Raw genomic sequence first — 25,006 nt, forward strand, 5'->3', positions numbered from 1 at the left:
TGGACACACTATCAGAAGTCCTGCCCCCACCAATCCTTGTCAGCACCATTAGCTCTCTGATTGCTGACACAGGTGTGCATGCTTAGCCGCTCAGTCACGTCCAATTCTTTTCGACCCTGTGAAGTGTAGCCTGCCAGGCTTCTCTGTCCATGGGATTTTTCAGGTGAGAATACTGGAGTGGGTTCCTATTTCCTCCTTCAGGGGATCTTCCCAGCCCAGGGACTGAACCCACAGCTCCTGTGTCTCCTGCATTGCAAGCAGATTATTTACCCATTGAGCCATGGGGAACCCCCCTGACACAGGGGTCCCTTGCATGTTCTGTTTCCACACATCTGCTCCATGTCCCCTAGTCACCATGCTGAATGAGTCAAGTCCGAGTTAAAAGAGACTTCCTAAGGCTTCCTTGGTGGCTCAGCTGGTAAAGAATCAGCCTGCAAAGTGGAAGAACTGGGTTCGATCCCTGGGTTGGGAAGATCCCCTGGAGAAGGAGTCGGCTACCCACTCCAGTATTCTGGCCTGGAGAATTCCAAGGACAGAGGAGCTTGGCAGGCTATAGTCCCTGGGGTCACAAAGAGTCAGACATGACTGAGTGACTTTCACTTTCACTTTCAAGGTATCTCACAGGCTACTGCCACCCAACTACAGGTGATTTTATGAGCAAGCGCTCAAGATCACCACTTAAAGTGATGAAGCAAACAACCAAAGCCGTAAACCAAAGTGCATGAAGAGGCTGAGAACTCTCGTGAGGTTTCTAAAGTCAAGTGATGCCCAGCAGTCTCTAAATCAGAAGGATATGACTACAGAGTTGGGAGAGGGAATGGCTCCCATGCTGCCCTGAAACTGGCTGTATCCTCAGCTCTCGGCAGCATTTTCAAAGCCATTGATTCATCCAGGACTGGCCCGTGGCATCTTTTTCTTACTGTTGCATCATTCTTTCCTTCCTCCGCCCACTTCGCACCTCAGTTCTTGTTATCTTAAGGTTCTCACCAAGGTCTGCTCTCTACTCCACAAACAGGCTCATCCACAGCACTAATGTACCCCGATCTCAGTCTGTGTAACCGCAGACTCCTGCCTCCAAATCACCTGGCCTGCCTGAAACAACATGGATTCCCTGGACCCACCACATAGCGACTGAGTTAGAATTTCCCAGAGCTAGACACTTTCACTTTTTCACTTTCATGCATTGGAGAAGGAAATGGCAACCCACTCCAGTGTTCTTGCCTGGAGAATCCCAGGGACGGAGGAGCCTGGTGGGCTGCCATCTATGGGGTCGCACAGAGTCGGACACGACTGAAGCGACTTAGCAGCAGCAGCAGCAGCCTTGGGGCATTTATACCTCAAACAAGTTCCCCAGGTCATTCTGATGTATCTAGAAATCACTGTTTTCAGCAATAAAACCTGATATGCAATGGCTGAAATACAGATATTCCTTGGTTAGTCTTTGGAAACCATTTCCTTTACTTAGCTGCAACTTATTCTAGGCTTCCAGTTTTAACCCACTAAAATGATTAACTGGGGACTTTCAAAGACAGGACAGATGGTGGGCCAGATGCTTGGAGTGGATAGAGGTAAGTGGAGGGACTTTCTCAGTCCTGTCCTGAAGTCACTGTGGTTCTGTCCCACATGTTGCCAATAACAACACTGGTCTACCAGTTTGGGGCAGATTTCAAGAGAACTCAAGAGGTGGAAGAGCTTGTCAATAAAGATAAACATTCCAAAAATTACCCAAGGTGCTGTCTGAATTCAGGGTAAGGAAGAAACACAAATCTCCATTTCCCCAGTTTACTTTGGGAGAGGTTCTGGCTATCCAAAAAGTCACTTTTGCTGAGAGTTACCATATGGGGGTTAGAACTTTTTATCAATACAGAGTGAAAGTCAGTTCATGGAGCCTCCAGGCTCCATTATATCACATTGTTGTTGGCAGAGAAGACATGCTCAAAAGTATTTTGGAAGTGAAAGAATAAATGGATGGATGAGTGGGTGGGTGGATAGGGGGGTGGATGGATGGTGGTGGTAGTAGGTTAACTGAGAAGGAGAGTTGAAACAGTGAGGAGAGATTTCACTTCTTACTGTATGTTTTTATGGTGGTGAGATTATGAAAAGTTTTACTTTCTATATGTTTTGCAGATTTTGAAAAAAAGTGTTTTAAAGCATTCTGCAAAAAATGAGGATATGAAAATCACACCGAAATTAAGAGTTTTTCTTTCTTTCTTTTAGGTAATTCAGAGGGCTTTGCAGGCTTTTTAAGGAATTCATGAGCACAGAGAAACAAATGTTATGGATTGAATTGATAATAATGGTAATAACAATATTGTGCCTGCAAGCGTGCTAAGTCACTTTAGTCATGTCTAACTCTTTGTGACCCCATGGACCGTAGCCCACCAGGCTCCTCTGTCCCTGGGATTCTCCAGGCAAGATTACTGGAGTGGGTTGCCATGCCCTCCTCCAGAGGGTCTTTCTGATCCAGGAATTGGACTCACATCTCCTGTGCCTCGTGCAGATAGATTCTTACTGCTGGGCCACCAGTTAAGAGAAAGTCGCTCAGTCATGCCCAGCTCTTTGTGACCCTATAAGGCAATGGCACCCCACTCCAGTACTCTTGCCTGGAAAATCCCATGGATGGAGGAGCCTGGAAGGCTGCAGTACGTGGGGTCGCTGAGGGTTGGACACGACTGAGTGACTTCACTTTCACTTTTCACTTTCATGCATTGGAGAAGGAAATGGCAACCCACTCCAGTGTACTTGCCTGGAGAATCCCAGGGATGGAGGAGCCTGGTGGGCTGCCATCTATGGGGTCCCACAGAGTCAGACACGACTGAAGCAACTTAGCAGCAGCAGCAGCAGCAGACTATACAGTGAACTATACAGTGAATTGAACTGAAAACTATACAGTCCATGGAATTCTCCAGGCCAGAACACTAGAGTGGGTAGCCTTTCCCTTCTCCAGGGGATCTTCCCAACTCAGGGATCGAACCCAGGTCTCCCGCCTTGCAGGCAGATTCTGTACCAGCTGAGCCACAAGAGAAGCCCCCTGAGCCACCAGGGAAGCCCTAATGACAATACTAGTTCATATAAAATGCTTAGACGGGTCCCAGCACACAGGAACTGCTCCACAACTATTTGTCACAATTTCACTCAATTCTCACAGCAACCCTATGATGTGGATTCTATGATCAATCTATCTCACAGGTCAAGATGAGGAGTGTAGAGTGTATCTGACTTACCTAACGTCACTCAGCTCATAAGAGGAGGATCCCAGGTTCAGATAGAAGTTGAGTTTAATAACACTTTTCTATAATTCCCATTACTAAGGCTGTGCAACACTGGGCAAGCTAACCAATGTGCATGGTTTTCTCATTGGGAAAATGAGGTTCACCAAAGTACCTATTTTTGGTAGGTCTTCAGTTCAGTTCAGTCCCTCAATCGTGTCCGACTCTTTGTGACCCCATGAATTGCAGCATGCCAGGCCTCCCTGTCCATCACCAACTTCGAGAGCCTACTCAAACTCATGTTCATCATGTCCATGATGCCATCCAATCATCTCATCCTCTGTTGTCCCCTTCTCCTCCTGCCTTCAATCTTTCCCAGCATCAGGGTCTTTTCCAGTGGGTCAGTTCTTCGCATCAGGTGGCCAAAGTATTGGAGTTTCAGCTTCAGCATCAGTCCTTCCAATGAATATTCAGGTTGGATCTCTTTGCAGTCCAAGGGAGTCTCAAGAGTCTTCTCCAACACCACAATTCAAAAGCATTAATTCTTTGGTGCTCAGCTTTCTTTATAGTCCAACTGTCACATCCATACATGACCACTGGAAAAACCATAGCTTTGACTAGACAGACCTTTGTTGGTAAAGTAACATCTCTGCTTTTTAATATGCTGTCTAGGATGGTCATAACTTTTCTTCAAAGGAGCAAGCATCTTTTAATTTCATGGCTGCATTCACCATCTACAGTGATTTTGGAGCCCCCCAAAATAAAGTCTCTCACTGTTTCCATTGTTTCCCCATCTATTTGCCATGAAGTGATGGAACCAGATGCCATGATCTGAGTTTTCTGAATGTTGAGTTTTAAGCCAACTTTTTCACTTTCCTCTTTCACTTTCATCAAGAGGCTCTTCAGTTCTTCTTCGCTTTCTGACATAAGGGGGTTTCATCTGTGTATCTGAGGTTATTGATATTTCTCCTGGCAATCTTGATTCCAGCTTGTGCTTCAACCAGCCCAGCATTTCTCATGATATACTCTGCATATAAGTTAAATAAGCAGGGTAACAATATACAGCCTTGACGTACTCCTTTTGCTATTTGGAACCATTCTGTTGTTTCATGTCCAGTTCTAACTGCTGCTTCTTGACCAGCATACAGATTTTTCAGCAGGCAGGTCAGGTGGTCTGGTATTCCCATCTCTTTAAGAATTTTCCACAGTTGGTTGTAATCCACACAGTCAAAAGCTTTGGTGTAGTCAATAAAGCAGAAGTAGATGTTTTTCTTGAACTTTCTCACTTTTTTGATGATCCAGCAGATGTTGGCAATTTGATCTCTGGTTCCTCTGCCTTTTCTAAATCCAGCTTGTACATCTGGAAGTTCATGGTTCACGTACTGTTAAAGCCTGGCTTGGAGAATTTTGAGCATTACTTTGCTAGATGAGTACAACTGTGCGGTAGTTTGAGCATTCTTTGGCATTGCCTTTCTTTGGGATTGGAATGAAAACTGACCTTTCCCAGTCCTGTGGCCACTGCTGAGTTTTCCAGATTTGTTGGCATATTGAGTGCAGCACTTTCACTAGGTCTTACTGTGACAAATAAAAGAGTCAATGCATGTAAAATACTGGAACAGTATTAGGCATGTAGCAGGAATTTGGAAAATCTTAGTTATGACCTAAAATAGTAATTATAATAATTATTACCTTCTCAATAATAGATACAGGGGAGTAATTGAAAAAGTGCTGAACATATAGCAAGAATTTAATAATTCTGTTATTAATTTAATATCCTAGTGGCTCAGACAGTAAAGAATCTGCTTGCAATGCAGAAGACACGGGTTCCATCCCTGGGTTGGAAGATCCCCTGGAGAAGGAAATGGCAACCCACTCCATTATTCTTGCCCGAGAAATCCCATGGACAGAGGAGCCTGGCGGGCTACAGTCCATGGGGTTGCAAAGAGTTGGACACAACTGAGTGACTAACATATCACCCACTAGCATTGTTAGATTAATAGCAATCTCCTCAGTGATGCTTTGTGCTATTATTACTACTCTTTTCTAAAATTTTTAAACAACTTTTAATTTTACATCAGAGTATAGCTGATTAGTAATGTTGTGAAAGCTTCAGATAGACAGCAAAGGGACTCAACCATACATATGCATATATCCATTCTCCTGCAAACTCCTCTCTCATCCAGGCTGCCAGATAACATTGAGAAGAATTCCCTGTGTATCCACTAGGACCTTGTTGGTCATTCATTTAAATACAACAATGTGTATGTGTCTATCCCAAAGTCTCTAACCATCTCTTGCCTCCATTCTTCCCCCTGGGAACCATAAGTTCATTCTCTAAGTCTGTGAGTCTGTTTCTGTTTTGCTCAGTTCAGTTCAGATCAGTCGCTCAGTCGTGTCCAATTTTTTGTGACCCCATGAATCACAGCACGCCAGGCCTCCCTGTCCATCACCAACTCCCAGAGTTCACTCAGACTCACGTCCATTGAGTCAGTGATGCCATCCAGCCATCTCATCCTCTGCCGTTCCCTTCTCCTCCTCCCCCCAATCCCTCCCAGCATCAGAGTCTTTTCCAATGAGTCAGCTCTTCGCATGAGGTAGTCAAAGTACTGGAGTTTCAGCTTTAGCATCATTCCTTCCAAAGAAATCCCAGAGCTGATCTCCTTCAGGATGGACTGGTTGGATCTCCTTGTAGTCCAAAGGCCTCTCAAGAGTCTTCTCCAATACCACAGTTCAAAAGCATCAATTCTTCGGGGCTCAGCCTTCTTCACAGTCCAACTCTCACATCTATACATGACTGCAGGAAAAACCATAGCCTTGACTAGACGGACCTTTGTTGGCAAAGTAATGTCTCTGCTTTTCAATATGCTATCTAAATAAGTTCAATTGTATCATTTCTTTTTAGATCCCCCATATAAGGGATGTCATATGATATTTCTCCTTTTCTGTCTGACTTACTTCACTCAGCATGACAATCCCTAGATCCAACCATATTACTGCTGCTACAGCTAAGTCACTTCAGTCGTGTCCGACTGTGTGTGACCCCATAGACGGCAGCCCACCAGGCTCCCCCGTCCCTGGGATTCTCCAGGAAAGAACACTGGAGTAGGCTGCCATTTCCTTCTCCAATGCATGAAAGTGAAAAGTGAAAGTGAAGTTGCTCAGTCATGTCCAATCCTCAGCGACCCCATGGATTGCAGCCCACCAGATTCCTCCGTCCATGGGATTTTCCAGGCAAGAGTACTGGAGTGGGGTGCCATTGCCTTCTCCGAACCATATTACTACATATGGCATTATTTCATTCTCCTTAATGGCTAATATTCCATTGTACATATGTACCATATCTTCTTTGCTCATTCACCTGTCAATGGACATTTAGGTTGCTTCCATGTCTTGGCTACTGTAAACAGCGCTGCAATGAACATTGGGATGCATGTATCCTATCGGATCATATTTTTGGGGGGTATATGGCCAGGAGGGGGATTGTAGGGTCATATGGCAGCACTAGTTTGTTATTTAACTATTATTACTGTTCTTACTATTGCAGAAAGAAGACTACAAAAGAACTCTGATGATTTAAGCCTTGAGGGTGTCAGTTAAGATGTGGTTGGCTGTTTTATCCAGAACCTTCTTATACACATCGTTATCAACTGCTGGCAAGGCAGCTGAAGAATGAAATAAATGTGTAGGATTGACATCTCACGTCATATTACACCCTCCAGACTGCTGGGCTGGATGTGGTAACCAAGCAGCTGTCAGAAACCATTCTGTAGGCCTTGCTCCTGACTCACAATTGCTCTTCATCTCCAGGGATATGATGTTAAATCTTTAGGAGTTTTGGTTTCAGTGAGGAGGAAACATTTTGATCCACACCCACTCCATCCCTGGGGAGAAGGGAGGCTACATTTTATCCCATGACTCATTTGATTTCCTAGAAGATTCCTCCTGCTTCAAGGGCTCAGTGGAAATGACACGGCATGGATGAAGGAAGGAATTTTCATACACAACCTACATCATTGGCATCATAGTAAAGAAAACTGAGCTGCATACTTGAGGGTGCTCACTTTGCTAGGAATTCTAGGAAGTAAAGGCAGATCTTTAATGTTTAAAACTAAGAGGCCTATTCTGCATTGCATATTCAGTTCAGTTCAGTCACTCAGTCACGTGCGACTCTTTGCGACCCCATGAATCACAGCACACCAGGCCTCCCTGTCCATCACCAACTGCTGGAGTCTACCCAACCCATGTCCATTGAGTCAGTGATGCCATCTAACCATCTCATCCTCTGTCGTCCCCTTCTCCTCTGCCTTCTATCTTTCCCAACATCAGGGTCTTTTCTAATGAGTCAGCTCTTCGCATCAGGTGGCCAAAGTATTGGACTTTCAGCTTCAACATCAGTCCTTCCAGTGAACACCCAGGACTGATCTCCTTTAGGATGGACTGGTTGGATCTCCTCTCTCAGCTTTCTTTATAGTCCAACTCTCACACCCATACATGACTACTGGAAAAAACCATAGCTTTGACTAGACGGACCCAAAGCCTTTGACAGTGTGGATCACAATAAACTGCAAAACCCTGAAGGAGATGGGAATACCAGACCATCTGACCTGCCTCTTGAGAAACCTGTATGCAGGTCAGGAAGCTACAGTTAGAACTGGACATGGAACAGACAGGTTCCAAATAGGAAAAGGAGTACGTCAAGGCTGTATATTGTTACCCTGTTTATTTAACTTATATGCAGAGTACATCATGAGAAATGCTGGGCAGGAGGAAGTTTTACATATTACCATTTATTAAACTTTCAGCAAGCTCAGAATGGATTCAAAAGACAAAAGACTATTTTTTTGGCCGTGAGTATGTGGGATCTTAGTTCCCCAACCAGGGATCGAACTTACGCCCTCTGCATTGGAAGCATGGTGCCTTAACCACTGGACCACCAGAGAAGTCCTTAAAAGATATTTTAAAATATTTTTACAGCATGACATTGTGTGTGACTTTAAATCTTCACACAAAAGAAATATTTAGAAATCTAGCCTTGCCTGGGAAGTTGAAGAATCAATACAATAATTGAAAAGAACACACTATTGTACGAGAATCTTTTCTGTGTTTCCAAAGTCAATAAAGCAATGATCAGAACAGACCAGAACTATTAACTATGGTTCATGAAATCATGAGGAACATCTTCTTGATCTGAGACCCTGGGGCTTTCAGCTCGCCCACTTGTTCCTGAAGTTTTAGTAGGAATTTACTACAGGCACATCACTGTGCTTGGTGATAAAATACAAGTTGAGAACAGATTTTTTCCTTGTAAGGTGGGAAGTAAGGGCCAAGAAAAGGAAGAAGAGATGAAACAGGTGGAATTTCAGGGGAAGGAAAGTGGAGGAGGATTGGGGAGGCAGGTGCAGGGGGCTGGAACAAGCAGAGTGAAGGACTCTGTAACCCAGAATTCCCATGGCAAACAGAACACAAGTGTTGTTTGGTCTAAGAGTGGTTTTACTTTATTCCCAGGTAGGCATACAGGACCATTGTAGGGATCTGAAATGAATACATGTAAAAATCGTTCTATCTGGTAGATACTGAACATGAGAAATTTCCAGTAACTGGAGGTGATACAGATCCCTTGTGAAGGAGAAGAAGCTTATGCTGTCCTGGGCTACCCTAGACTTCAGAACCACTGACCATAAACACACATGAGATGAAGTGGAGACAACACCACTTACATGATTCAAACAACAAAACCCCCACCCCACGTACACACCAAAGACTTTGATATCAGTATAAACACCAGCTCCTCTTCTCCCTGGCTATATAATCTTAGGCAAGTTAATTCACCTCCATGAACCTCAATTGCCTTTTCTGTCAATTGGGAACCATAATACCATCTTTGCAGGCTTGTGGGGATTACACTTGAGAGGTACGAAGCACTCTCATGACTCTTGGCAGATAAAAGGAAAGCCAGAAAGATCATGATGATCATAACAGTGTTAAAGAATCAAGATTTAGCGTCTCTGGACCACAGCTTTCTCTACTGTAAAACTAGAGGGTGGAACCAGATTTCCAAGAGCACTTAATCCTGTGTGTTGGCACTTTTTCTTGCATGGCCTGAGAACTGCCTCTTATTTATTTATTTATTCATCATCTGTATGAGTCATGAGAACCCAGATCTAAGAGGCATTTCATTTTGGACACCAGAATACTGGAGAAGTGATTCTTCCACACACCCTGGGTCATGCCACATCCTTGGGATCTTGGCCCTATCTCAGTGCAGTGTATCCTGATATTGCTCAGATTCACTATTACTGATTGATATTTCCAGCTTGTCTGATTTTTGGTTTTTTGGTTTTGTGTATATGTGTGTGTTCTTTTCCTCCAGGGCAGAGATGGGTGAACTTTTTATGTAAGGGGTCAAACAGTAAACTTTATAGGCTTTGCAGCCTATGCAGTCTTGGTCACAACTACTCAACTCTGTCTTTTAGCACAAAAGCAACCCTAGACAATACATGAGCAAATAGGTAGGATGGGTCCCAACAAAACTATTTATGGGCACTGAATATGAATTTTGCATAACCAAGTGTTGTGATTATTAATATTCTGGATTTTTTTTTCAGCAAAATAAAAACATAGAACCCATTCTTAACTCACAGGCCACACAAAACAAATGGCAGATAAGATCTGGCCCACAGGCTTTATAGTTTTCCTGCTCATTATCTATGGAAAGTTCCAAAAAAGAGAGTTCCATTCCTTTTTTTCAAAGTCTTTCCAGAGAAATCTTTCCTTGATTCATGCCTGCTCACTCTTTCCTGCTAGGAGGGTTCAGGGTCCTATGGAGACCCCATGACCACCTCACACCCCCACCACAATGATGTAAGAACAGATCCACTTACCACATGATCATGATCACTAACTTCATTACAATTTCATTCAAAATGTTGAAGAATTCCACCATCAACTTGGCCTGCTCGCCCATCTTCCCCATGGCAATGCCAAAAGCAATGAAAAACCCTATCAGACCTGTTGGGGGAATCACAGAACACAAAAGGACAAATGATAAGATATGTGTTTTCTTCTTGTTCGTAACCATCCCCTGTGTATGCAGCCACATTCTCACCACCGGCTACCCTATGAATTAAGCACTAAAAGACAGAAGTATTATGTCCCACACTGAAAATACCTTTCCCCTGCATAATTATGGCTTTCCTGAATATTTTCCACATGAGCAAGTTGAACTATAAGCAGGTTAGGTCCTTGGAGAAAATTAATTCATTTTCATTCCAAACTAAAAAGTATTCTCTTCTCTCTCTCCGCCCTACCACTCACTTATGAAGTCATGTGTAAGCAGATTCCATTAGTACATAGATTAATGATGAAAAGCTTGTTGGGACTTGGGGATTATCATGCAAGCCTTGGAGCCAATATTAGAAGAGTAGAGACCAATTAGCCAATTCAGTCTTTGCCAGGGTTATATCTGTATTAGTTTGGTGTTATCCCAAATTAATGCATGGTTGGTATATGTTTCACTCTAGGAAAATCCTAAACATGAAATTATTTTTCTATTGCTTATTTGAGAAGGAGGAAGAAATCTTGAAAAATCAAAGGGAAAGCAATGAGAAATCCAAAACAGCTGGGAAACCCCAGATGACCCAGTTTGTTTGGATTTAACCTGTTATTTATTAATTCATCATCATTTTTTCCATGGTCCAAACGGTTAGAACACTTTCTTTTTTATTGTGTGTGCTTTTTTTTTTTTTTTTTCAGAATCATAAAACTAGAATATACTCTTTGTTATTTCCTAGCCCCTTGGCCCTCTCCTCCTTTTACTTGATGTCACTTGACTTCCATCTAAGTGCAGCCCCACCCCAGCTCCCAGGGTCGATCTAATCCCAGGCCAGGAGGGTCTGGGGAACCCTGTCCCCACCCCTTGATGTCAGTGTCAAACTGCACTAAGTCCTGGACCAAGACCAACCGCCAACCTTGGATCTTATTTCTGTGTTGTCTTTGCCTCATTCTCTGAGTATCTGTCCTGGAAACCTGCCTGATATGTTAGTTCCTCCAAGGCAAGACCCAGCTTTCTCTCTCCAGAAAATTCTCTCTGCCATCACTCTCTCTACCCCTCTTCCTCAGCATCTCACCCTGGAGTCTCATCCAGACTCCCCCAGTGTCTGGGGTGTGCTCCATGGCTAACAGATGTCCCCATACTGCCTGTGGGGGGTGGGTGTCTCTGGATTTCTGATAACCAGTCATCATGTGCCCCTCAACTACCAATCTGTGATTGCCAATCTTCGTGCTCCAATGCTAATGACTTGCATGGACTATAAACCAATGTCATTGTTCCCTTGGCAACAGGCCCTTGCTTGCCCATCTGACTTATTTTCTGCCCTGCAGTATGGGCCATCCACTCTTCCTTCTCTCCCCTTCCTCTTCCCTCTCTCCCCTTCCTCTTCCCTACACCTACTCTGTCCCACTTTGGCAGACTTTATTTCTAGCCCCTCCCTATTATATCCAGTTTCCTATAGTGTCCATTTATGTCCACAGTCTTGAGCCATATCAAGGTAAATTATAGCATTATGATTTGATTCTCTTAGAGGAAAATTCTTTCTGTCCAAACTTCTGAATTTACCTTTTCCGTAGTTACCAAAACCATTCACTTCTCATACCAAGTACATATCAACCCAGATTGTTCAACTATCCTTTGCTGGACCTTCTCTTCTTCAGAAAAAAGAATCTAGCACTTGCACTGAAATTCTTAATCCATGATATTTAATATTTCCCCCTTTTCAGCTCTTAGCCAGAAAGATTAACTAGTGACTTACAAGTCAGTTTTGGCCATAAACACAAAGGCTTAATAAGAATTAGTGTGACCTAGAATTAGAGTGACCTAGTTCTGCAGTAACAGAGGAAATCAAATTTAGGCTCATCTCAAACCCACAGAGAGGAGTTTTCTAGGTGTATGGTGAGTGATAGTCTGTGAATATCATGGCTGAGAAAAGCTAGTGTCACATGCTTAATTCCATCTGGAAATTTTAAGAGAAAATACCCAAGGTCTCAAGGTTCCAAAGAACTAGAATAAAATAGCATCCCTGGCAGGGTCAGCAGAAACTGTCCATCTCCATGAGTATAAGAGAGAGAGATGTTGAAAGGAGTAATCTCTCACAGGAGTTGACTTAAGTGGTTGAGATTGAATTGAAGTGAAGCCTAGAGTAGTCTGGAGGTTTGGGGAGTAGAGAAATGAGTCTTTGAAGAAGTGGGAGGCTGGAACCGGAGTTTTTATCTTCACTATTGCAATGCTTGATCCTCGGGACTTTCCAAAGCCAAAAAAACAAGCAAAAACCAAAAAAAAAAAAAAAGCCACCATCTCTGCCTTGGAAGACTATGGAAAGAACCTTATTTCAGCCATGATTTGTAAATGGGAAGTTTCTCAACAGTCTAACTTCCCTTAGCTTTCCAGGGCCTCAATCTGCACTTAGAAGCCCATGGCCTGCCTGTCATTTCCCTCTGTAAACACTGCCTCATTGAACTCACTCACTGGAACAGCCAGTGTTTTGTTTGAACAAAGCCCTCTTAGACTTGGTCACTGGGATTGAGCGAGTCCTGAATGGTGTTGAAACTCCCCAATACAGCCAAAGGTCATGTGACTTCCCAGAATCCACCAAGACCCTGGAAATGACCACAAAAAGTCTTCTGAATGATTCACTCCAGAGCCCTGACCCCATTACTCATGGCCACAGTACAAAACGGTGGGGCTACATTGACCGTGGGTCGTGGGGGGGTCAAGGGGAGTTGGGAACGCCTGAAAGGGCCCCAGATATCCGGACAGTGGCAAAGAAGAGCCACTCAAGGTTGGATGCGGAGGGTGTTTGCAAATCCTTCTCCTCAGAGGAACTCTCCCACTTTCTCCTTCCTCCTCTCGCCTCCCACTGATTGTCAACAATATTTATTGATCTTCTGTTGCCTGGCAACCTGGTCTGCTTATCTCTTCCCTCACTCTCACTTCCTGCCAGGTCAAAGAAAAAGACACTTTTTAGTGGTGGGGAAATCTTGCTGAGTCAACCATTCTGGATGAGTAAGGAGTACAGTTACCAAATTGAGGGAAAAAAAAGGACTACCAGATGAAATCTGAATTTCATATAAAGAATGCATTTTTTCAATACAAGTATATCCGGTGCAGTATTTGGGACATAACCCTTTAACACTATCTGTTGTTTATCTGAAATTCACATGAAATGGGCACCCTGTATATTAGCTGACACCCCTACCAAAGAGACAAGGGCATTTGATCTCTTAGATGACAAAGCGAGCTCAATCTTTTCTAAAGAGCTCTCATTCAAATCCTTAGAAAGCTCGCTCTGCATGGATCAGCATATTTCTTCCACATAGATTTCCCATTTCTCGTACCTTATAACCAAATGCCCCTCTGTCTTGGCTTGGGGACACCATTCTAGCAGCGGACTGGGTTATGGTGGGGAATGGACCCGGGGGTGGGTGGGGAGTAAACTGAGTGGGGAATATCCTCTGTGAGTTTTTCCTACTGAGCAGCTCACCTTTAATGACGAGAGCAGCTCACATGAGAAAGCACACGGCACGTACCGCTGGGCCCACATGCACAATCTCACTGAATCCTCGCAATGATCTACAAGAGAAATGCCAACTCCATGCCCACTTTACAGATGAATCTTGAGACATAGAGGAATCTGTCCACAATTAGATAATCAGTGAATGGTCCATATGGGATCTAAACAGGATCCAAACTGGTCTAACTGCAGAGTCCAAGAACCCCTGTGATGGCATGCTCAGAAGTTTCCACACTTGGGGAAAGGGCTCCCCGGAATATCAGAAAGTTAAAACAAAAGCTTCTCCTTTTGAGAAGTTCCTTTTAGCACCAATGCAACACTTCCCACTTCTAAAAGCACTGCCTTCTAAAAGACTGTGAGGACTGGGGTGGGACAGCTCCTATGCCTACACAGTCCTGGGACTCACACAAGGGTGGCTAGAAGAGAAAGAAATGAAAGACTCGGATGTGTAACCTCATGAAATGGAGAGTCAGAGAAAGTGACTGGCCAACACCAGGCAGAAAGTCGGGGGAAGTGCCCCGTGAGTGTCAGTCCCTCTCCTTCTCCGACTCCGGTCCCCACACCCCGACGACATGGTATTGCTCCTGCCTTCTCCCTTGCCCTTCATCTCAGCTCTCAGTCCCAGTTACCCTCAAATCGCTCCCCAGAGAAAGCCTCTTGCTCCACCTACAGGACAGCAGGGCGACTGGCTTTCTGAGAAGGAAACCGGGAAGGCCAGCCGTGGGGCCCCGGCAGAGGTGTCTCCCGCAAGGAGATGAAGACAAGGGTACTCACCTAAGACATTCATGCCGTCCTTGAACTCCAGGCCCTTCTTGATCACCACCTGGGTCTCCTCTGGAACCTCAGTCACAGTCTCATTCAATAGCGAGAGGACAGCATTGGTGGCATTGCCATCCTCGTCTGATGGGGGGGCCACCAGGACTTTCTTCGTCACTGTTTGGATCTAATGGGATGGAGGAAAAGAACATAAAGATGAGACGCTGTTAAAATCACCAAAATCCTAGCCAATTATGTGTTTTTAAATTCCTAACATGTCAAAAATAAGAAATGTCATAAACGAGATTATAAAATTGGGGAATATTTTATATGTCTGTGTTTGACAGGGTGATGCCTTAAGGCACAAATACAGGTGAGAAATGGCTGTCCTCATCCCATGGTAGGGACAGGATTTATAACATTCTCTTGTAGTTACTATGAGCAGTATGGTCAGTAATGGGACACAAGCTTTGAGCGAAGGGACGCCTGTCTGCTTCTTTCATTCCCGGGGAGACAATATCAAATATGAGACCCAGTTGGATGACCTGCTGGCCCCCGTGACCGGTTCTGGATCTGGCCAGGAATAGGAGGGTCTTGGTGGGGGTCAGATCAGCACCCCATGACCCACACGATTTGCTTCTCTCTGCCTGGTTTCCATCACATGGAGTCTTCACAGACCCACTTTCACGTGGGCTCCTCCCAGAGCCTGGCTCTGCTGGGGATTTCCATCTGGCTGCCAGATGTGCCAGCCACCAGCAGCCCCCACAGCAGGGAGGTGTGAGGTGGGAAGACAGCCTCTCCTTCCGGGCAATGATACCAAGACTTGCTCCATGTTCCCCAAGCATCTCTGGGCCAACAGTCCCCTAAGAAGCTCTCAAGCTGTTCCTCGACATCTGGGGCAGCCATCCTATTTTCAAAGGTGCCAGGCACTCTGCATGCTGTGAAAATGCAACGTCTGAGCCCAGAGAATCACTACCTCCCTGGGCATGAAAATAGAAGGCGTGCAGAATCCTAGAATGTCAGTGCCGGCACGTAGTAGGCAACAGATGGCTGAAGCCTGAATAGATACGGAAGAGGCGTGGAGAAGTCAAGTGACTCGTCAGACGTCATAGAGTTATTGGGACTTCAGCTCAGATGCACCGACCACCCCCGAGTTCTTTCACCACCTGTGCTGCCTGCTAAACTATACGGACACAATCTTCCAGCAGCTGAGCCCAAGGGTAAGCAAAGCTGAACAGATCAGCTCTCCTAACTGGGAGAGGGAAGTACAGCGTACATGCCCTGGGGCGGGGCAGTGCTCTGTGTTCCAACCTGACAAATTTATATATAAATTTCCCATGCACTTGTGCTGGGAGAGGAGCAGGCCAGCTGAATGTGAGCAGGCAGCTCACAGCCCCCTTGGCCTGGGCAATGATGGCCCAAAGAGAGAATGCAGGGGGGAATCTGAAGGAACGCCTCCATGGACAACAGAGTCATGTGCCTGGGGACAAAGTGGGGACCATAGCCAAATACAGGCCTATTCTGAGAAGGCTAAAAAAGCTAAAGCTCAGGAGTAATGGCCATGTGTGTGCTCAGCCACGTCAGTCTTATCCGACTCTTTGTGGCCCCATGGACCGTAGCCTGCCAGGCTCCTCTGTCCCCAGGACTCTCCAGGCAAGATTACTGGAGTGGGTTGCCATTCCCTTCTCCAGGGGATCTTTCTGATCCAGGGATCAAACCCATGTCTCTTGAGTCTCTTGCACTGGCAGGCGGATTCTTTACCACTAGTGCCACCACAGCCAACGGCCTGAATGAATGGTGGCCTCCAGGATCAGGTGGCCAGGTATACCACGTTCATGCGACATCTGTCTACCTCTTATGTCAACAAGAGCCCCTCAAGACTCACAGGGCTGAGTAACCCTAGGACAGAGAGCTAGTAGTTACTAAACCAGGATTCAAAGTGAGTTCTATTGACTCCAAAATACAGCTCCCAAAGAGCACAGGTGAGTGGCTTGAGCTGGAGGCCAGGTGCTAGGGATGCTACCACTGAGATGGGGTTCTCTGCCTTTCTTTCTGGCAATGCCACGGTGGTCTAAGCATTCTCTGTCTTCCAACCCTCTTCAAGACCCTCCTAAGCCATTGGGATTGCCCATGGGTTAAGCTCCCTTTCATCTGGGCTGCCCGGAGACTGGCCTACGAAATCTGCACCCTCCCTCAGCCTGAGGTAAAATATTCCACATTTTTTTTTTTTTCCCGGTAGTCCTAACCCAAAGGGACCATGTCCTTGGGCTTCGCTGGAGGATGAAGAGCTCACTCCTCATGTGAATTTTGCCAGTGGAGGGGTGGATCCAGGGCTGGGCGGGGCAGGGAATGGCCCGATCGTCTATCCTGGTGCTGCCCCCCACCCCCCAGTGCCCTTTGCTCAGAGCAGCAACATGCAGAGATTGCCCATCGACCAGACAGCTCGGGAAGCGTGAGCATGGCTGACACCACAGAACTCTCCTCTAGCTCACATCCACAGCTCTGGGGGCCTGCCTGCTTCTCAGTCCTGCCCCAGTCACTCAGACAAAAGAGGCTCCTTCTTGCATGGAGCATGGTCGTGATTGGGTACCGGAGGGAAGCCCAAATCTGTCCCTCTCCCCTCCCTCCGATACTGCTCCCACCCCAGGTCTCCTACCGGCTTGGCCTCCAGCTGCTCCAGCTCCAGGGAGCTCTTTCCAAAACGTTAAGAATAGACTTGGCACCTGGTTGTGTCCATCGCCCCAAAGCCAGCAAGCTCGTCTTTCTAAACAGGCTGGCTGAGGGGCAGGGGCATTAGAGAGAGGGTACCCAGAAGCACCCCTTCCCTAGCCTGTTTCATTCTTTTTTTTTAATCTGTGACTGCTTGCAGGACAAAGAATGTTTTTATTGTCTTAAATGTATTTATTTATGGCTGCACTGGGTCTTCATTGCTTTCTCTAGTTGTGGTGAGTTGGGGCTCCTCTTCTTTGGGGCGTGAGGGCTTCTCGTGGCCGTGGCTTCTCTTGTTGCGAAGCACGGGCTCTACGTTACGCAGGCTTCAGTAGCTGCAGCACTCGGACTCAGCAGTCACGGCGCATGGGCTCAGCCACGCCGTGGCACATGGAATCTTCCCAGACCGGGGGCCACACCCATGTCCCCTGCACTGGCAGGTGGACTCCCGTCCACCACACCATCAGGGGAGTCCCCTAGTCAGTTTCTGGTCACTCCCCACTCAACTTCTCCTGCCTGGGATGGTTCCTTTAATATAGCTCCTTGCTACAAGTGCAAGTGAGCCTTGCAATGAGCCATCCAAAGTGGCCTTGGAAGGCAGAGACCTTATTCCAGATTCATCCAGAGTGCAGTGGCTCAGCAGTGGGTGGCAATGGCACCTTGAGGGCAGCTGGGAATGCAGACTTCTCTTCTCTGTAACCTGTTTCCTAAATTTATTCTTCTGTGAGTCACTGGAAATGGCTGAAGGAGGTTCCTTGGTTCTAATTTACTTCCAACCAGGGCTAATGGGAACTGAGGTATATTCTAACCTAAACTAACTTTGGGTCTAGACGGCTGGCTGTCTGTTGAGGGGGGTCTGGGCAGCTGACTCAGTGGATTTACTTGAGAGAGGCTAGGATTTGGGACCCGGGACCCGGGACCCTTTGCTGCCATGCTTGCACCGAGGCAAATGTCTCCTCAAGCAACGGTAAAAAGAAGCTCTCAGGGACTAAAGACAACTGCAGGCATGCACAGTTGAGGCAAATTATGGACAACATAATGCAAAAAGACCCAAAACCCAACTGCCACTTCTGAGGTTTCTGGAACAAAAGCAGGGTACCAGGCATGACCCCTGCACACAGCACCACCAAGGGAGTGGGCAGACCACCCAAGGCACCCTACTGGCCTAACCCCTGGACTACCCTACCCTCACCCAATTTAAGGGACCCGCTTGTCTTGCACCCCTGCACTCCCCCAACCCCTGCCCCCCGCCCCCACCACACACATTCAGGGACAGAACAAGAGAAGCTGTTACTTGTTCTCACTCCCTCCAGCTGCAGCCTGAGGTCAAATAAAGCCTTGCCTAAATTTCTCATATGACCTCTTATCAATTTCTAGAGTCTAAGAACTCTGGCCAGTAACATATCCAGCAGAATCAACATTTTTTAAAAATTGTGTGTTAAAAAAACAGACATGCGTGTATGCAGTTGGTAGGAGTATATACTGCTACAAATTTTGTAGGACCATTTTTTATAACATGAGCAAATTCAAAATATCAACTCTTTGGCAGGGCATGTTTTGCTTCTAAAATTTATCCTTTAGAAATACTACACAACAACAGAAAAAGAGATGGCACTAAAACACTGTTAAACAAGAAAGTAGAATGTAACACTGTATGTATGATGCAATATTCCCAGATTGATATTTTTTTATTCTATACACACATACACAATATATATGTGACAAATATATATATATATATTTATAGGAGGAAACATGAGTAGCCTAGGGAAGGGACATGGGGACTTGAATTTTTACTTTATGTGCATTCAGAAATTTCTTTAAATTTCTACAATCCTCAAATATTACTTTGTCAATAGTATTAATTTGATGAATACCCAATTACTGGGCCCATTCTGGAGATTCTGATTCTGTAGAACATAAATAAGCATTTTGAAATGGACCACACGTGGTTTTGCTACATTGCTAAGATTGAGAACCACCGAACTCTAGAGGGTTGTGGGCAAGGGTGATAAAAATGTGCCTGTGGATGATACAGAGACAAGAACCAAAAAGAAGAAAAAGAGACAAACAGGAAAAAGGAGAAGAGAGATTCCGGAGCTAAATGCTATTAAAAGTACTGCAAAAGAAATGGAAGTTAAAAAAAAAAAAAAGACTAAGCGACTCCTATCAGAAAATTCTGCCCCAGAGGATCCCCCACACTTAGGCAGAGACATAAATATGAAACAAATTATTGCCCACAGCTGGTTTGCTGAAATAGTCTCAAAGTTATCACCTGCATAACTTAAGAGTTTGGAGAAGCAAGACTATCAGAACTCTGGGTTACCTGCTGAAAACAGGCTTGGACAAGGTTTTCAGGGAAGAGGTTCCGAATAAGGTCCAAAAAGGCATCTAAACTGGACACTTCATCATTCTTCTTCCCAGGCCCCAGTTGCTTCTTGAGTTTGGGGTTCCCTGGGTGGATGGCCAGGACAAGGATGACCCCCAACACCGCAGCAATGATGGTTGTGGACATGTAGTACACCATAGCTCTTGTGCCTAAGCGGCCGCTGGCTTTAGCATCCAGGCCTGACAACCCTGGATAGAAAAAGAAATCCAGAAGGATTAGTTCCATCATCTTCCTGTTACTTGCCCCTGTCTGCATACCTATAGCTTCCCCAGGTGCTCAGTGGTAAAGAATCCGCCTGCAATGCAGGGGACCTGGGTTTGATCCCAAGGTTGGGAAGATTCCCTGGAGGAGAAAATGGCAACCCACTCCAGTATTCTTGCCTGGAGAATCCCCATGGACAGAGGAGCCTGACGGCCTACAGTCCATGGGGTCGCAAACAGTCGGACACCACTGAAGCTACTTGGCACGCATACCTATAACCAACCCCCGGCTTTGTATTACTCAAATGTATTAATGATTAATTAAACCTCCTTCAACTGAATATTTGGTCAACGCCACAGTTTATGATTCAATTTTCCAAGGATATTTTTGAGGTTCTAGAGGGTGGTGCTAGTGGTAAAGAATCTGCCTGCCAATGCAGGAGACGCAAGAGACACAATTCTATCCCTGTGTCAGGAAGACCCCTTGGAGGAAACAGCAACCCACTCCAGTATTCTTGCCTGGAAAATCCCATGGACAGAGGAGCCTGGTGGGCTGCAGTCCATGGGGGTCATAAGAGTCAGACACGACTGAGCAACTTGATCAGACGCACACAGGGAACTGGGAAGAGTTGGAGAACATCTGGTCCAGGGTTTATAAATGGGTTGGTGACAACATTTTTTTCAGCCTGTGATAGTGAAAGTTGAATGCTCTATTCAATTTTCGATTCTGAGATTATGTCCTTCCCACTTCTTAAGTATTAAGAAATCCTTTCCTTATAAAGTGGTGATGCTGGTACATACTAGGTTTTTTTTGTTTGTTTGTTTGAAGGTCCTCACTTAGGGAAACAAAAGGTTGGTAGCCCTATGTATTCAAAATCTCTTTTGAATACATTGAGCGAGTGAGTGAGTGAAGTCGCTCAGTCATGTCTGACTCTTTGCGACCCCGTGGACTGTAGCCTACCTGGCTCCTCCGTCCATGGGATTCTCCAGGCAAGAATACTGGAGTGGGTTGCCATTTCCTTCTCCAGGGGATCTTCCCATCCCAGAGATCGAACCCATGTCTCCTGAATTACAGGCAGATGCTTTAACCTCTGAGCCATCAGGGAAGCCCCTGATGAATACGGGTCACAAAATCCAAAGTCTGGGAAAATGGAAGTGGTTCTAGCACAGCCCTATCACTCCTCACAGATGAAACCTGATGGAGACCATGTTTTCTGACCTTGTGTAGGGATGTGAGAACACATGCACAGAACACCCAGCATGGGTGGAAGCTCCATCAATATCTCAGAAGCTTCTGTGATGGTTAGCAGAAACTCCAAGCAAGTCACAAAAACTCCAGCCTTCACTGGGTTTTTTTCCAGTAGTTTCTTCAGTTGTTCTACTTCCTGGTTTCAGTTCCTGCTTTTACAGACTGAGACATGCAACGTTTACTGGGCATCAGTCTTTTTTGCTATGGAGGAGGAAACTATTATTGACATTAACTTTTCTGAATGAAGCTGACCCATATATGACCTATTTGTCCTTACAGTCAATCTGAAGTCTAACTCTAGCTAATGGAAATGAAACTTCCTTACTGGGTTGGCTAATGTACAATCTATTAAACAGGCATGGAAAACAAATTTCTCTGGTTTCAAAAGGAGCTTTTAAAGTAAAATACAGCTTCATGCAGTCTGAGGCTGAATGCTAAGACCTTCCTGACACTGAGTGCCAGCTCTTTCCCTCACTGGATTCATTGGCCAACCAGCTATGAGGCTGTAACAGCTGAATCTCTTGGAGTTACCAGAGCTTCACTACATTCATAAGGTGGACGGTCTAGAACAGATTTCTCAAGATCACCCAGCCTGTTGGTCCCCCAGATGCAAACCAAAGCCCAGCTCTTCATCCCTAACCCAGAGTTTAGTCTCTAAAATTCAATGATTTCAACAACATTTGAGTAATATTTGGTAAGGAGGAAACTACCTGTATAAGCCCAGGGAGGAGAAAAAATAAAATCCTTTCAAATGAAACAACTCTGAACCAAAAAATAAGTAGACATGAACTACACATTAAGGGTATCTTTCTTCTGAAACACTCCAAGAGTTTATCTAGTATTTCATTTATCTTTAATAACCACTTCCCTCTACACTCAATTAAATATTAAAGAAAAAACTTCTTTTTCTACGTGTTATCTTTGTCAGTTTCTGAACAAATACAATTTAGAAAACGAGAAAAGTGTACATTAAAAATTAACATCTCTAGAGATGATCACTTTTAACATGTGGTTATTTCCTTTTTATCTTTTGTCGCTACACAGACAGATGGACCGACCAAACTCTTTTTCTTAGGGTTGCTTATTTCAGTTTTAGAGTTAGGAAAATCAAGACTCTGAAGAGAAATGACACAGAAGATGATCAGATTCATTGATTCAACCAAATTGAGATTTTATGGTCAGTCCAAAAGCTAGAGGAGTATGACCCACTTTGACCCAGTGCCAGAGAAGTGGTCTTACCTGTGATTAAACTGGAGATAATGAGAGGGAGAATGAGCATTTTCAGCATCCTCATGAGTATATCCCCTGGGAAGGCTATTAACATAACCACATCTGGGTGGATAGGAGATGCCAAGCGAAGAAGTCCTCCACATACTGCCCCCAGGATAACACCTATAAGGAAGGAGAAAAAATATGAATCTATTTTTTGCCCTCATCAAATGAAGAGCTCTAGGGATATAGTTGGGAGAAGGCAATGGCACCCCACTCCAGTAGTGTTGCCTGGAAAATCCCATGGATGGAGGAGCCTCTGGTAGGCTGCAGTCCATCGGGTCGCTAAGAGTTGGACACGACTGAGCGACTTCACTTTCACTTTTCACTTTCATGCATTGGAGAAGGAAATGGCAACCCACTCCAGTGTTCTTGCCTGGAGAATCCCATGGACGGAGAAGCCTGGTAGGCTGCAGTCCATGGGGTCACACAGAGTCGGACACGACTGAAGCGACTTAGCACCAGCAGCAGCAGCAGGGATATAGTTCAGTAACATTAACTTTTCTCGTACCTCTCTATTATCAGATGATGATTAACACATAACAAAAATACCATTAGAAAAGTGAAGTTAATTTTGTTGACTTGTGAGAAAATGTTTTCTATCTCCAACTCTTTGAAAAGGCCACACTGGAAGAGTCAAGAAGAGCCTTCTGAAGGCTCTGTGGGAAATATAACCTGGCAACTTGATCCCAATTTCTTTAGGATATCATCCACTTGCAGAGTCAGAGATTGTCAGTAGAAATAACCCACAACATCAGATATGATTCTCTTCCCAGCCTAGGCTGGGTACATGCCATGGTGTCTAATATATTTCTTATATTTTAAACTGAATATCAGACAAAAGGAACATTTATGTGACCAAACTGGCGTTAGTTTTCTTTTTTCTACTTCCAGTCATTTGCCCATGGCTCATCCTCAAAGAGCTTTGTCTTTGATTGCTATGTCCTGATACATAATCTTGAAACGTGTTGATCTTAAGGGAGATCAAGGAGGGTGTCTAAAAATATAAGATTTGGGAGGAAACAATTTGAGCAGAAAAGCTACCAGGAGCCTTTCGCTTTGTATACTCAAGGATTCCACAACAAAACCTTGGATCGCTCCAAACTGGTGGCTCACATAAGCCACCCTTGTGGAAACCACAAATGGGGTCATAAGCATGACTAGAGTCGGGGAGGGAGGCAGGGGCATCCTTGGTACATGGCTATGGGATTAACCCCAGAGATGCAAAGAGAGTACGTAACACGGCCGGAAATCTGATATTTTTTTCTTCCACAAGTGAAGAGCACACTTTTTAAAAACTTACGATGAATGAAATTTCATCCTTTCTGTGGAGGGTAACCCTTGGAAAACCCTACCATGTCTGCGGTTTTCTTCTATTAAGTGAACTGAGCTGGGGCAAATGTCCACTCCCAACAGTAGTCCACTGACACCCAAGATGACTGGCTCAAAGGAGAGGGCGTGAAATGCCGTGGTTTCAGCACAAGAAACTGCAATTTCCCCCATTTTCAATAAATCCTGGTTGAAAACCCAAGGCCAAGTCTATGTCAACCGTCACACAAAAGTACAACCAGAGCCTGGGTGAGACCTGAAGCAGAGGAGTAAGGCTTCTGAGGTGGAGCTGGAGCAGGTCAAAGCTTCAGGACAAGCCTCTTCCACACTGACCTTGTTAGCTACCGTGCTAACTGAATCTAAGTTAATGAAGTGCATGGAGAATGTGAATCCTTGGAGTCCTGTTGGTGAGGTTTTGGCAACTGTTGCCTTTATCAAGATGCAGGTACTTCTCTAAATGTGGTATACTGATCATCTGCTTTGGAATCACCTAGAAGGTTTAAGGGGCTTCCCCAGTGGCTTAGTGGTAAAGAATCTGCCTGCCATGCCCAAGGTATAGGAGATGTGGGTTGGATCCCTGGGTGAGGAAGATCCCCTGGAGGAGGGCATGGCAACCCACTCCAGTATTCTTGCCTGGAAAATCCCATGGACAGAGGAGCCTGGCGGGCTACTGTCCCTATTGTCACAAAGGGCTGGACATGAGTGAAGCGACTGAGTGCACGCACACACACACACATACGCACACATGCACAGAAGGTTTAAGATGCAGATTCCAAGGTCTCATGCAAATGGCCCACAGCACAGTCTGTGAGCAGGACCCGGGAATCTGCATGCTCATTTACCCACAGAAACTGGTCGTGCTCACTGGAATCTGAGATCCACTAGAACCCCAAGGAAGAAATCATGGCTGGGGCAGGTGAAAGGGAAAAGAGTCTCACTGAGGCGGCTGTGCCAGGGAAAAGGTGGGGTTAGGCAGCACGTGTGGCTTGCTTTCTGGGTTAGAGTGCCTGCTGCCAGAACCAGCTTCCACACAGAGCCAGGAGAGACCCGGGGCGGAGGAGTGGGTGGGGCCACCTATCTCCTACCAAACACAGTCAGGGTGAGCAGGAGATTCTTCCCCAGCTTGTCGCACAAGCGCAGCCCCAGATGCCGTGGCTTTGGCTCCTCCGCACTCAGGTGGCTGTCGTGCATCCGTACTTCCACCTGCTTGGGCATGTTGTTGGCACTGAAACAGAAGTGAAGGCAGTGGTTAGAGTCTGCTGGGCACTGCCTCTCTGCAGTTTGAAGGGCTCAGGATGTAGAAGGCAAAACAGCCTCCCCAGGCACAGCTG

General features: G+C 45.4%; 1 protein-coding gene across 16 annotated transcripts in view; it reads right to left on the bottom strand.

The window, feature by feature from the left end:
- Positions 1 to 25,006, bottom strand: part of SLC1A2 (solute carrier family 1 member 2) — a 168,038-nt gene that overhangs the window by 40,943 nt on the left and 102,089 nt on the right. For all 16 annotated transcript variants that reach the window (XR_015141641.1, XR_015141646.1, XR_015141643.1 and 13 more), the window contains 5 exons: positions 24,761 to 24,900; positions 22,317 to 22,469; positions 19,566 to 19,816; positions 14,549 to 14,717; positions 10,091 to 10,217 (listed from right to left, as the gene is read on the bottom strand). Coding sequence is in view for 9 of the 16 variants with exons in the window: in XM_086338654.1 (XP_086194780.1) it covers positions 10,091 to 10,217; positions 14,549 to 14,717; positions 19,566 to 19,816; positions 22,317 to 22,469; positions 24,761 to 24,900 (840 nt within the window). In the remaining 7 variants the exon portion in view is untranslated. The remainder of the gene's footprint in view (positions 1 to 10,090; positions 10,218 to 14,548; positions 14,718 to 19,565; positions 19,817 to 22,316; positions 22,470 to 24,760; positions 24,901 to 25,006) is intronic.

Source organism: Bos grunniens, chromosome 15, assembly GCF_055505025.1.
Source record: "Bos grunniens cultivar Pamir isolate PY7600 chromosome 15, Bosgru_T2T1.0, whole genome shotgun sequence".
Taxonomy (NCBI): domain Eukaryota; kingdom Metazoa; phylum Chordata; class Mammalia; order Artiodactyla; family Bovidae; genus Bos; species Bos grunniens.